Here is a 15,059-nt window from a genome sequence, read left to right as displayed (position 1 = left end):
ATGATAACAAATAGAAAGAATGTGAAATTATAATAGTAATAATCCCAGAAGGGCAGGACATTACCTGGCCATGAATGGACGTAATTAACATATATAAGCACAACGTAATGTATAGCAGCCAGAGAATCGCTTTATTTGGGAAAAATTACAAGGTGGAAATGTTGCTGTAAACTGATAAAATCGAGTCTGCAAACGTCACAGCACCTGGGGAATTCTGGGTATCCGCGGTTGCCGGCGCATGTTATCTGTTAGGTAAATCCTAATATACAGCAGCTTCACAAAATAGTGCCAGCGTTCATGAGGAAGAACAGGGGTATAGGGCTATTAGAAGGGCCATTATAGGGGATGTGAGCTGCTTATAGAGCATTGGGATATAACCAGCCCCTAATAAAATCCCTGCATACTGTGTGTTCTGGGGAATTTGCTGTTATGTTTTGGAGTTTAAGGGACTTATTAACCCTTTGAGTGCCACCGCCGCTACGGCACAGTGTGCTAAGCACTTCTGTGAATGTGATGGGGGGGGTGGGGGGGGGGGAGTGAGGAATTTCTCATTTATAGGTATTGGTAGGATTGTGCAAAAAGATCGAGGAGGAGATATGGAAAAATATCTGGATTGTAGGGAGGCCCAGTGGATTTTGCTATTAAAAACAAAAATCCCAAAGGGTTTAAATGCTGAATGGAGTCTGAATCATTTCTTAAGATAATAAACAAGGTGGTATCAATTCACTGGTGAGCGAAATGAGGGTTATTCCACATATCTGATCCTCTTTACAGTGAGGATATATTTATGACAATGTTTAACATCGGCACCCTATATAGGGTGCAATATAAATGTGGAATTAACAGAATATGAAGTCGGATTCATTTCTAGAGATAATTGGGAATATTGACAATTCCTCTGTGATACAGTCAATTGGAGGGCATTTGTGCCATATAGGAGATATCTGTTATGGTAAATAATCAAGATTGGTTGTGTAATTCCATTGTTGTGTGTATATGTATGTATGTATTTCTAATGTTGTGTATATATAGAGAATCTGATGGTATTTTAATCCTTCAGATGTAAATATGCAACATCTATTTGAGCATATGTATTTATATAGTATGTTGAATAGGAGGTGTTTGCTGCTGCCCAAAAACCTATTGAGTACAATAGGTATAATTATCATATTCATATAAATATATAGAAAATTATGCAATTTGGGAATATATGTATTTAGTATTCTGTGGACATTACATGTGTCTGAGGAGGTGAAGTTCTTAACTCACAAGTGATATTTGTCCTTTTTTTATTAACTGGTCTGTGTTTATAACAATAGTGCTTTCTCTTGGGTGTACACTTTTAGGATGTCAGGTTGTAATAAAGTTGTGGTTGTTTTAGGAAGTAAATAGAGGTTCCGATTGGTGAGCAGTGGACCAGTGACATTGTGGGGGCGGGGCTTCCGCGCACATGTGCACAGAGAGCCTCTGATGCGACTGAGGGCAGCGAGGGACTGGCAGTGTGTACATGCTTCCTGGTGACGTCAGGTAATGCACTTTAAAGGGATGTTTGTGGGTGTATTTAGATACTCCTGGATAAAGTGCAGGACGCACTAAACATGTAGGAGGTCTCTACACCACCGTTTTTTAATGGACGAATAAAGTTTGATTTTTTACTACAATTTTGACCCACGCTCTTGGCTGTGTGCTACATCTCTTGGATGCTGTAATAGAGGATATGCTACATGAGATGGGTATGTAATAGGATTTGCTGCATGAGATGGGGGCGTGTTATAGGATTCACTACATGAGATGGGGGCGTGTTATAGGATTCACTACATGAGATGGGGGGTGTAATAGGATTCGCTACATGAGATGGGGGTATAATAGGATTCGCTACATGAGATGGGGGTATAATAGGATTCGCTACATGAGATGGGGCGTGTAATAGGATACACTGCATGAGATGGAGGGTGTTATAGTATTAGCTACATGAGATGGGGGGTGTAATAGGATTCGCTGCATGAGATGGGGGGTGTAATAGAGGCTACGCTACATGAGATGGGGGTGTAATAGGATACGCTGCATGAGATGGGGGGTGTAATAGAGGATACTCTACATGAGATGGGGGGTGTAATAGGATACGCTACATGAGATGGGGGATGTAATAGGATACGCTGCATGGGATGGGGGGTGTAATAGGATACGCTGCATGGGATGGGGGGTGTAATAGGATCGCTGCATGAGGTGGGGGGTGTAATAGAGGATATGCTACATGAGATGGGGGGTGTAATAGAGGATACGCTGCATGAGATGGGGGGTGTAATAGAGGATACTCTACATGAGATGGGGGTGTAATAGGATTCGCGGCATGAGATCGGGGGTGTAATAGGATTCGCTTCATGAGATGGGGGGTGTAATAGAGGATACGCTGCATGAGGTGGGGGGTGTAATAGAGGATACGCTACAGGAGATGGGGGGTGTAATAGGATTCGCTTCATGAGATGGGGGGTGTAATAGAGGATTCGCTGCATGAGATGGGGGGGTGTAATAGGATTTGTTACATGAGATGGGGGTGTAATAGAGGATACGCTACATGAGATGGGGGGTGTAATAGAGGATTCGCTGCATGAGATGGGGGGTGTAATAGAGGATACGCTGCATGAGATGGGGGGTGTAATAGGATTCGCTACATGAGATGGGGGGTGTAATAGGATACGCTGCATGAGATGGGGGGTGTAATAGGATTCGCTGCATGAGATGGGGGGTGTAATAGGATACGCTACATGAGATGGGGGGTGTAATAGGATACGCTGCATGAGATGGGGGGTGTAATAGGATTCGCTGCATGGGATGGGGGGTGTAATAGAGGATTCGCTACATGAGATGGGGGTGTAATAGAGCAGCGGTGCGCAAACTGTGGGGCGCGACCCCCAGGGGGGGCGCGAGACTGCCGGTGGGGGGGCACGGAGTTTACAGAGGCCCCGCGCGCTTCCCGAAGGCACTTAAATTAAGTGCCGGGGGAGCTGCAGGGCCTCTGTAAACCATACTTACCCGTGACTCCGGCGGCTTCCTTCTTGCGTCGCCATGGCAACGCGGCGTCAAAATGACGCCGTGAGGTCATGTGACGTCACGTTGCTATGGCAACGTGACGTCATGACGCCGGAGGGCGGGTCAATGGTGGTATGGGGGGGCGCGGAAGAGAGGGGGGCGCAGGGAAAAAAGTTTGCGCCCCCCTGTAATAGAGGATACGCTGCATGAGATGGGGGGTGTAATAGGATTCGCTACATGAGATGGGGGGTGTAATAGATGATACGCTACATGAGATGGGGGGTGTAATAGGATTCGCTTCATGAGATGGGGGGTGTAATAGAGGATTCGCTGCATGAGATGGGGGTGTAATAGAGGATTCGCTGCATGAGATGGGGGGTGTAATAGAGGATTCGCTGCATGAGATGGGGGGTGTAATAGAGGATATGCTGCATGAGATGGGGGGGTGTAATAGGATTCGCTACATGAGATGGGGGGTGTAATAGAGGATACGCTGCATGAGATGGGGTTGTAATAGAGGATACTCTACATGAGATGGGGGTGTAATAGAGGATTCGCTACATGAGATGGGGGGTGTAATAGGATTCGCTGCATGGGATGGGGGGTGTAATAGGATTCGCTGCATGGGATGGGGGGGTGTAATAGAGGATACGCTACATGAGATGGGGGGTGTAATAGGATTCGCTACATGAGATGGGGGGTGTAATAGAGGATTCGCTGCATGAGATGGGGGTGTAATAGAGGATTCGCTGCATGAGATGGGGGTGTAATAGAGGATTCGCTGAATGAGATGGGGGTGTAATAGAGGATACGCTACATGAGATGGGGGGTGTAATAGGATTCGCTACATGAGATGGGGGGTGTAATAGGATTCGCTACATGAGATGGGGGGTGTAATAGGATTCGCTGCATGGGATGGGGGGTGTATTAGAGGATACGCTACATGAGATGGGGGGTGTAATAGGATTCGCTACATGAGATGGGGGGTGTAATAGAGGATTCGCTGCATGAGATGGGGGGTGTAATAGAGGATTCGCTACATGAGATGGGGGTGTAATAGGATTCGCTGCATGAGATGGGGGGTGTAATAGAGGATACGCTACATGAGATGGGGGGTGTAATAGAGGATTCGCTACATGAGATGGGGGGTGTAATAGGATACTCTACATGAGATGGGGGTGTAATAGAGGATTCGCTGCATGAGATGGGGGGTGTAATAGAGGATTCGCTGCATGAGATGGGGGGTGTAATAGGATACGCTGCATGAGATGGGGGGTGTAATAGGATGCGCTGCATGAGATGGGGGGTGTAATAGGATACGCTACATGAGATGGGGGGTGTAATAGGATACACTGCATGAGATGGGTGGTGTAATAGAGGATACTCTACATGAGATGGGGGTGTAATAGGATTCGCTGCATGAGATGGGGGTGTAGTAGAGGATTCGCTGCATGAGATGGGGGGTGTAATAGGATTCGCTGCATGAGATGGGGGGTGTAATAAAGGATACGCTGCATGAGATGGGGGGTGTAATAGAGGATACGCTACATGAGATGGGGGGGTGTAATAGGATTCGCTGCATAAGATGGGGGGTGTAATAGAGGATTCGCTGCATGAGATGGGGGGGTGTAATAGGATTCGCTACATGAGATGGGGGGTGTAATAGGATTCGCTACATGAGATGGGGGGTGTAATAGGATTCGCTGCATGAGATGGGGGGTGTAATAGAGGATACACTACATGAGATGGGGGGTGTAATAGGATTCGCTACATGAGATGGGGGGTGTAATAGGATTCGCTACATGAGATAGGGGGTGTAATAGGATTCGCTGCATGTGATGGGGGGTGTAATAGGATTCGCTACATGAGATAGGGGGTGTAATAGGATTCGCTACATGAGATGGGGGGTGTAATAGGAATCGCTGCATGAGATAGGGGGTGTAATAGAGGATACACTACATGAGATGGGGGGTGTAATAGGATTCGCTACATGAGATGGGGGGTGTAATAGGATTCGCTACATGAGATGGGGGGTGTAATAGGATTCGCTACATGAGATGGGGGGTGTAATAGGATTCGCTACATGAGATGGGGGGTGTAATAGGATACGCTGCATGAGATGGGGGGTGTAATAGGATTCGCTACATGAGATGGGGGGTGTAATAGAATTCGCTACATGAGATGGGGGGTGTAATAGGATTCGCTACATGAGATGGGTGGTGTAATATTATTCGCTACATGAGATGGGGGGTGTAATAGGATTCGCTACATGAGATGGGTGGTGTAATATTATTCGCTACATGAGATGGGGGGTGTAATAGGATACACTGCATGAGATAGGGGGGTGTAATAGGATACACTACATGAGATGGGGGGTGTAATAGGATACACTGCATGAGATAGGGGGGTGTAATAGGATACACTGCATGAGATAGGGGGGTGTAATAGGATACACTGCATGAGATAGGGGGGTGTAATAGGATACACTGCATGGGATGGGGGTGTAATAGGATACACTGCATGAGATAGGGGGGTGTAATAGGATACACTGCATGAGATAGGGGGTGTAATAGGATTCGCTGCATGAGATGGGGGTGTAATAGGATATACTACATGAGATGGGTGGTGTAATATTATTCGCTACATGAGATGGGGGGTGTAATAGGATACACTGCATGAGATAGGGGGGTGTAATAGGATACACTGCATGAGATAGGGGGGTGTAATAGGATACACTGCATGAGATAGGGGGGTGTAATAGGATACACTGCATGGGATGGGGGTGTAATAGGATACACTGCATGAGATAGGGGGTGTAATAGGATTTGCTGCATGAGATGGGGGGTGTAATAGGACACACTGCATGAGATAGGGGGGTGTAATAGGATACACTGCATGAGATAGGGGGGTGTAATAGGATACACTGCATGAGATGGGGGTGTAATAGGATACACTGCATGAGATGGGGGGTGTAATAGAGGATACACTGCATGAGATAGGGGGGTGTAATAGGATACACTGCATGAGATGGGGGTGTAATAGGATACACTGCATGAGATGGGGGTGTAATAGGACACACTGCATGAGATGGGGGGTGTAATAGGATACGCTGCATGAGATGGGGGTGTAATAGGATATACTACATGAGATGGGGGGTGTAATAGGATACACTGCATGAGATGGGGGTGTAATAGGATACGCTGCATGAGATGGGGGGTGTAATAGGATTCGCTGCATGAGATGGGGGGTGTAATAGGATATACTGCATGAGATGTTCCATTTTCCTCCACTCACTTTGGTTAATTTAAGTTACAACTTCCTCATGGGTAAGCTAATAACACACACCTTCCGCCTTGTGATAATTACAAATCTGCTGGTATCTGAGATGTTATTAATTCTCAGCCAGGGGATTCTGACAAATTCTAATTAAAGCTTTTAGCGTCCAGACAAGGAAAGCGTTGGTGGATGATTTGGCAATTAATGGTGGGAATGTAGTGGTGGCAAGATTAGCCGTTGGGTCATGATTTGCCATGTCACTGTGTGGTGGTGCGGGATAAGTGACACATTACCTGTGTAGTATGAGTACACTGTTATTGTGTTGTCTCTCCTCCCAGGCACATGTTGTGTGTTATGAATGTAATGTTGCTGTGTTCTTCCACGAGGACTTGGAAAAAGGTCTGTTCATAGACCAACATGTTGGTGAATAAGCCATACTGTAATTCCACGATACCTCAATTGTGTGTCACTTCTAAGAAACTATTTTTACAACAGTGACACATTATCTGTGTGATGTGAATACAATGTGTGCCTGGTATGAAATTCAACATGGTCGCACAACAGGAATTCAATCACATACCGGTAATGTGTAACTGGTAAAGCACAACAGGAGAGCACTGCCATGTCCATGTGAATGTACTGTTGTCTTTTCATATGCAAGCATATGTGTTGTTAATGCAGTGTGGCTGTGTTGTGTCTCCACAGACGCACATTATCCGTTTGTTGTGAAAGCAGTGTGATTGTGTTGTCTCTCTAGATTGCCTGTGTGATGTGAATACAGTCCTGTGTCGCCCTGCAGGCACCCATTACCTGCGTGGAGTGAATGATGCCAGGCAGCCCTGGCATGGGTCAGAAGGACGCAGGCAGTTCGGTCTGAAGCTAGCTAACCCTACGGAGGAGGGCCTGGCAAGCCTGCACAGTGTGCCCTATCGCAAGAATCCATACCTGTGGCGTGCCGCGCTTCTCTACTACACTGTGAGCCGCGCAGCTAACACCAGCTTTACAGAGCTCTTCCACGATCTGCATCAGTTCGTTCAAAACTCATCCGTGCGATGGGAATACTGTGTGCGAGCAAAGCGTGGGCAGCAAGACACAGGACAGCCAGGCAAGAGACGTGACAAACGTATAAATGCGTGGAGCGAGAGACATGGGACAGACAAGTGATAGGGGTGAGAGATACACAGAACAGGTAGGAAGATAGAACATGGTTATTCCTGTGTGTAGAAGCATGGCATAAACAGATAATCAGGGGATGAGACATATAGGACTATGGGGTAAGCAGGGGGAAAGAGACCTGTAAGATGCTGGAAACCAGGTGGATAGAGAGACCATTTGACCGGAATGGATAGAGTCATGGAAACGACTGGTAGCCAGTCGGGGGAGAGAGTCATGGAACCAACTGGTAGCCAGGAGAGAGATTGAAATTGTGACCGATACATTCAACAAACTAAAAAAAGAAGCGATGGGACAGTTATGGAGTGAGTTATACCACAAAGCTAAGTTAAATGCTGGAGATCTAGTTTGAGGGCTTCAGTGATCATGAATTGTTCCCTGCGGTCTCCCCCAGGTTGCTTCATTAGGGACCAGGTGTATCTGGACGGAATATTGCGCATCCTCCGGCACCGACATACCATTGACTTCCCTCTGCTGGCTTCACTTGGCAAGGTGAGCGGCACCCTCCCCCACCAAAAACACACAGCTGAAATCTAACAATGTGAGAAACTGTTCATAATACCACGCTCCTCCCTATAGAAGTTTGCTGCAGGTAAAAATATAGGCCTTACAGGTACATATAGAAAAACAAAAAGAACGATTTCTGCGCCCCTACCAATTAGGCTAAAATAAAATCAGTAGTATGTAGCAAAAAGATTGTATTCAAACAACGACAGCACATGTGTAAACCAACGTTTCGGTCCACTAAGGACCTTCTTCAGGGAAGTGTTGTTTCTTTGCTTTCCCTGCTGGGAAGGCAATCTGTTGTATGTGTATGTGTATATACAGTGTTCGACAAATCACCCAAAAATCTACTCGCCACGTAGTCCCGCCCTCAACCCCGCCCCCAACCCCGCTTTAAAATAAAATATATAAATAAAATACATTTAATAAATTCCTAGTCAGAACAACATTCGTTTTTGACAAATGTATTTATTACATTATACTACAATTAGTCCTTGTTACGTGTGTGTGTGTGTGTGTGTGTGTAAGTGTCGGATCTAGAAATAAAAGCCACAGGTGAATGACTAGTTTCCTGAACCCCTTAACCAGTGTCTGGACGTCCCCGCTTCTCAATATCTAAAGCAGCAATCCCGCCTGGGATCTTACCTGATCCGCAGTCCTTCAATGTCCAGGTATCCTCTTAAACCGCAATGTTATAAGTTGGAGGGGAGGCGTTTCCTACCTGTCTTCTGGGTTAGGGGGGATTCCGATGTCTTCCGTGTGAAACTTGAGTCAGATCTGGAAGAAAGCAGTATAAGTTATTTTGGTGTAGTATAGGACAGTTAAGATATATAGGGTAAATAAGATATCCAGATGAAGAGGGGGGGAGAGAGACGGGGAGAGAGACGGGGAGAGAGACGGGGGCAGGGGCGACTGACTGACCGGGGCAGGTGACTGATTGGGGGGGAGGGGTACCTCTGGTGTCACACACATACTCCCATACACACATACACATTCTCCCATATATATACACACACCCATATATACACACACTCCCATACATACACACACACACACTCTCCCATATATACACACACTCCCATATATACACACACACTCCCACATATATACACACACTCCCACATATATACACACACTCCCACATATATACACACACTCCCACATATATACACACACTCCCACATATATACACACACACACACTCCCACATATATATACACACACACACACACACACACACACACACTCCCACATATATACACACACACACACACTCCCACATATATACACACACACACACACACCCACATATACACACACACACACACACACACACACACACACACACACACACACACACTCCCACATATATACACACACACTCCCACATATACACACACACACACACACACACACACACACACACATATATATATATATACACACTCTCTCTCCCCCCTACACACACACACTCTCTCCCCCCTACACACACACACACACACACTCTCCCCCCTACACGCACACTCCTCTCCCCCCCCCCCCCTTACTCACCGTGGATCGCTGTGGTCTCCGGTCTCTGTGACAGCCAAGGAAGCGGCAGGCCAGGTGTCACACTCGGCCTCGGCGGCTGTCGCTGCGGGTCACCGGGTGGCAGTGAGGGATCCGGACACAGGGGAGAGAGGAGTTGGGGGGCTAGTGATGTGGCTGGTCACCAGAGGCCGGGGACACGGAGTTGGAGGTGAGATCGGGAGTGGGGGGATTTGGGGTGTCGGGGGTGTGTCGGGGGGGAGATTGGGGTGTCGGGGGGGGGGGGGGGTCACGGTTGTTGGGGGGGAGATTGGGGTGTCGGAGGTGGGGGGGTCACGGAGGCCGGGAGAGATTGGGGTGAGGGGGGTCACTGAGGCCGGGAGAGATTGGGGGGGGGGCGGATGGCCCGATGGGAGGGGGCGACAGATGGCCCTGCAGGGGCCTGAGGCAGACAGGCGTGGAAGGGGCTGGCTGCCGGAAGGGGGAGGAGTGGAAGCGCTGAGGAGGGAAAGTTGCTGAGAGATCCGGAGGCGGGGTAATCTCCCCCAACAACATGAACCCGCCTCCGGCTTTTTTTTTTTTTTCTCCAGCGCGAGCGCGGGAAAAATAGCAGCGCAAGCGGGGGAAAAATAGCAACGCGAGCGGGGGAAAAATAGCAGCGCGAGCGGGGGAAATTTAAAAAACACACGTGTGCTGCTTGGGCCAATATTTACTCGCCCGGGGGTTGAATCCACACGCCCCGGGCGTGTAAATGTATATAATTGTCGAACACTGTGTGGTGAATGGACTGGTGAATAAAGTGTAAAAGCCCTAAAGGGCTTAAATAAAGCATGAGCTTATGTGAGTAGTGCAATTAAAATCTGGCTAAAGCCAGTATCATACTTACCTTTACTATAGAGGTAAACTGGGTGCACAAATTCCCAGGTGTGAATATAATAAAATTATATTACAACACATATACAAAATTATATTACAACAGAAAATTATAACACATATACATCTCTCTGTCAGCCTTACACATTCACCTACCATTCAATGGAGGGTGATGTCCAGACTGACACTGGGGTGTATTATACCTGCACTCACTGGAAAATTGGTAGGGGCTCAGTAACTGCTATGTAAAGCAGATGAGCCAATAAACGTACCCCTATGACGTTTCAGAGATACGATATTTCAAATGCCCTATGGGAGTATGCAGCAAGGAAAAGGATTGCCTAATATTTGTGAGAAACTGTACATAATACCACTCTCCTCCTTATAGAAGTTTGCTGCAGGTAAAAAGATAGGTCCTTAACATATAGAAAAAAAAGAACAATTCCTGCGCTCCTACCAATTAGGCTAAAATAAAATAATAATCTCATGAAAAAGGGTATTTTGTTAAACCCTTTGGCCAAAGAGTTGAACAAAATACCCTTTTTCACGATTTTATTATTTTATTTTAGCCTTATTGGTAGGAGCGCCGGAATCGTTCTTTTTGAAATCTAACAAGACTGCATTCTTCTATGTAGCTATTCTGCGCTGTTTACATTCATACACTGCACACATAATGAATCCCTAAATTACACTGAGCAGGCAGGGGTTTTTCTACTTTGTCACTTAAAGGGACAATCCCTCCTTGTAACAATGTGTGCTAATGCCAGTGACGTGTTCCAGAGGAACATCTGGGTGATTAATACATGTTTACCGAATGACTCCTTCACATATTTTTTAAATCAATGTTGAAAGTTAGTTTGTAAACATGGTGAGCCGAGACCTGGGAGGAGTTCCTTCCCTCCAACTGCTCCCTTGTCCGATGCGTTCAACAAGCGTTTGCCCAGGAAACCCTTTATAGTAAGTGTTTCTTATCAGAAAGCCAATCATTGACAAACTCACCCCCATTCCGAACCCCTGAAGAATACAATGTATACATTCATGTTCAGAGCGAGAGAAGCAGCCAAATATTTGCTGTAGGACTGTTTGAGGAACGCCAATTAACTTGTTAAAGATGAATATGGAGTAGGGGCGGCCAACTCCAGTCCTCATGAGCTACCAACAGGTCAGGTTTATAGGAAATCCCTGCTTCAGCACAGGGTGTGCAGTCTTTGAGCCGCTGATTGCTCCACCTGTGCTGAAGCAGGGATATCCTGAAATCCTGATCTGTTCGTGGACCTTGAGGACTGGAGTTGGCCTCCCCGATACAGTATACTGTAGATGGAGTTTAGTGTTCACCGATAGCATGAGAGTAGCGGGAGTCGTAGGAACGAGATGGGGCAGAAAGGAGAGAGCTTTGAGAAGAGCATGTCTAAAGTTTTCTTTGATGTTTTTAGCGATACTTTGTTAATATGTGCAGAGAAGAGCCACCAAATTAATAAAGGGGATGGAAAATCTGACTCATGAGTAGAGGCTGGCTAAATTAGATGTATTTACATTAGAAAAGAGGCGTCTAAGAGGGGATATGATAACTATATACAAATATATTCGGGGACAGTACAGGGAGCTTTCAACTGAACTATTCGTCCCGCGGGCAGTACAAAGGACTCGGGGCCATCCCTTAAGGTTGGAGGAAAGGTGATTTCACCAGCAACAAAGGAAAGGGTTCTTTACAGTAAGGGCAGTTAAAATGGGGGATTCATTACCCATGGAGACTGTGATGCAGATACAATAGATTTGTTCAAAAAAAGGTTGGACATCGTTTTTTTTAATTCAATCTTTTTTTATTGGCAACAAACACATACAGGCATGAGTACAGTGATGTCATGGGCACATGACAACATAACTTAACTGGGTTCGGCGAGGTGTTGGCCAATAGAATTTTCCTTTTAAGAAGAAAGAAGTAAGGAAGACGGGGGGAGACGAACAGACGGGGGGGAGTGGTCCTCGGGAGTCTCTGACCTCTTCACCCATGGGTGTCCGCTCATTCCAAGCCTAGTGCAGGCCTAGACCTTGCGGTCCGATCCAGGGATCCCAAATATTCCAGAACTGTAGCATTTTTTTGTGGAGCATGGCTGTAAGTTTCTCCATAGACATTACTTTGTCTATCCTTCTGATTACAGTGCTTCTCGCAGGAGCATTGGTCTGCATCTGGCCGCAGTCAGAATGGATGAGACCAACCTGGTTGGACATTTTTTTTAGAAAGGAAAGGTATACAGGGATATACCAAATAAGTAAACATGTGAAGGATGTTGCTCCTGGGAGAAATCTGATTGGCATATTCACAGCTCCACCCCCCCCCATTCACAGCTGCGGTCTGCCCCCCTGCACCCCACATCACTCTCCACCCCCCCTGCACCCCACATCATTCTCCACCCCCCTGCACCCCACATCACTCTCCACCCCCCCTGCACCCCACATCATTCTCCACCCCCCTGCACCCCACATCACTCTCCACCCCCCCTGTATCCCACATCATTCTCCACCCCCTTGTCCCCGGCGCTCGTGCCCTCCCCCCCCCGGTGCTCATTCTCCCCCCCCCCCAATACATAGGTGTGGATGCTCCGATGCTGCATGGGGGAGGGGTGGACGGAACGGTCGCCGTGGGGGGGGGGGGGAGGACGGATGGTGGGGATGGATGGCAGCAGAGTGGGGTGGATGGTGGGGATGGATGGCAGCAGACTGGGGCGAATGGCAGGGTGGGGACAGATGGCGGGGCGGATGGTGGCCGGATGGGGAAGGATGGCGGGGTGGATGGCAGGGTGGGTACAGATGGCGAGGCGTATAGCAGAGGGGACGCATGGTGATGGCGTGGGGAGTGGACGGATGGCGGTGGGGTGGGGAGAGGACGGATGGCGGAGGGGATGGATGGCGGAGGGGATGGATGGCGGCGGGGTGGGGAGAGGATGGATGGATGGCGGCGGGTTGGGGAGAGGATGGATGGCGGCGGGGTGCGGAGAGGACAGATGGCGGCGGGGTGGGGAGAGGACGGATGGCGGCGGGTTGGGGAGAGGACGGATAGCAGCAGAAAGGGGGCGACGAGTGTGGACGGATGGCGGCGGAGAGGGGAGAGGACGGATGGCAGCAGAGAGGGACGGATGGCGGCAGGGTGGGGACGGGATGGCAGTGGGGTGGGGAGAGGACGGATAGCAGCAGAGAGGGGATGGGTGGCGGCGGGGAGTGGAGAGGATGGATAGCAGCAGAGGGGACGGGTGGCTGTTTGTGACGTCACCCCGCCCCTCAGCCAATGGGAGAACGCGCCAGCGAGAGATGTGGCCGACCACCAACCAATCAACAACCGCACAAACAAACAATTTTTCAGTTTTATATGTTTAGATATAGGATACGTATCGGTCAAAATGTAGCATAATTCCAACTTGCTGGATGTCTTTTTTTTGTTTTCAACCTCAACTATGTAACTATATATGACCACTCACCCTTTGTTAAGTGTATGTTTGTGTTTATTAGGTTTTTCCTGTCCATTTTGTGCTACATTATTTTGTTATTTTTGTAGTATAGAGAAGAGAGACTCTCTGTTCTCTCTGAACAGCTGTGCTATGTAGTAACAGTGTTTCTGTCTTACTCTTGCAGTGTGTACAGTATGTGAGGTTTGATATTTTCTTATTCTTTTCTCTCTCAGGTCTCCTATGAAGATGTAGAGGGGCTTCGTCACTTTGCAGAACTGCAAAACATTCAGACCCTTCACTTCATGCAGGACTTGGACAAATATCAGCAGCAGCAGCTCCGCCACATCATGGAAACCAACCAGCTCAGCGACGAGGAGCTCACACACATACTCCCTGACTGAGCCAGCACAGGGCTGGGCCCTATTCCAGCTCCCTGAAGGTGCTAAAGTGTGCAAAGAAACCATTCTGGAGGATTGTGGTTTATTTATTGGAGAGCAGGTATCTGGACATCACTGTTTGCATTAATACCTATGCAATGGGACCCAGTGCCCAACCAATCGGAACAGTGAGGCACTACTCAACTAATCAGAGCGGTGGAACTGTGTTCCAGCCAATCAGAGTAGCAGGAGCCTGTGCTCAGCTAGTGGACTATTTGCCGTGAGCAAGAATTTCCAATGCATCAGTGTTATAGAAAAGCTCAATGAATACTAGTGATTCACTCCTCTAATTGTGCACACAGGGACTGAGCACCAATTGTTATGACGGGGATGCTGTCTACTCAAACACAATGTACTGTGTATATATATAATATACATATATATTCATAAATATCTGGACTGTATGTGTCATCTTCATAGATCTGGCGCTGGGATCCTTTTCAGTCAGAAAGGATGTAGAAAAATTAAATAATTCACATAGGTCCATTAAAGCTGCAGTTCAAGCAATATACTGCATGTGTGTTTTATTTTTAATAAATCAGTTCTGTAGTAAGAAAAAATACTTTTAGCATTTTCTGTTTTAAAGAAAACAACTTTGAAAGACCAATTTTCTTGTATTCTATTTTAACAAGCATGCTTGTTCCTATAGCAACGATTTACATTCCCCATATTTAAAGATGTCGCCAAACTTTGCAGATCATAAGACGGAGAACGAATTGACCGGCAGCTATGCAGTTTTTTAGGTAAGTAGAGATTGCCAATGATAAAACTATTGAAGTTAAAAAAAAAAAAAAAA

At 47.2% G+C, this 15,059-nt stretch overlaps 1 protein-coding gene across 2 annotated transcripts; it reads left to right on the top strand.

Moving 5' to 3' along the window:
* The first annotated feature begins 1,387 nt into the window (after nucleotides 1–1,387).
* On the top strand, nucleotides 1,388–14,658 carry MATCAP1 (microtubule associated tyrosine carboxypeptidase 1). Of its 2 annotated transcripts, XM_075577060.1 has the most exons (4): nucleotides 1,536–1,733; nucleotides 7,106–7,411; nucleotides 7,874–7,971; nucleotides 14,060–14,658. In XM_075577060.1, exons 1-4 carry the CDS (start codon nucleotides 1,718–1,720, stop codon nucleotides 14,225–14,227), a joined length of 588 nt encoding a protein of 195 aa, XP_075433175.1. In that variant the 5' UTR covers nucleotides 1,536–1,717; the 3' UTR covers nucleotides 14,228–14,658. The 2 variants fall into 2 exon arrangements, 1 of the variants encoding a protein (XP_075433175.1); XR_012789166.1 differs by lacking the exons at nucleotides 1,536–1,733; nucleotides 7,106–7,411; nucleotides 7,874–7,971 and adding an exon at nucleotides 1,388–1,527 and having other exon boundaries at nucleotides 14,060–14,199.
* Nucleotides 14,659–15,059: the final 401 nt, after the last annotated feature.

This window comes from Ascaphus truei, chromosome 19, assembly GCF_040206685.1.
Source record: "Ascaphus truei isolate aAscTru1 chromosome 19, aAscTru1.hap1, whole genome shotgun sequence".
In the NCBI taxonomy this organism is placed as follows: domain Eukaryota; kingdom Metazoa; phylum Chordata; class Amphibia; order Anura; family Ascaphidae; genus Ascaphus; species Ascaphus truei.
Note: the sequence above shows the minus strand (reverse complement) of the source record. Positions and strands in the feature narration are given on the sequence as shown.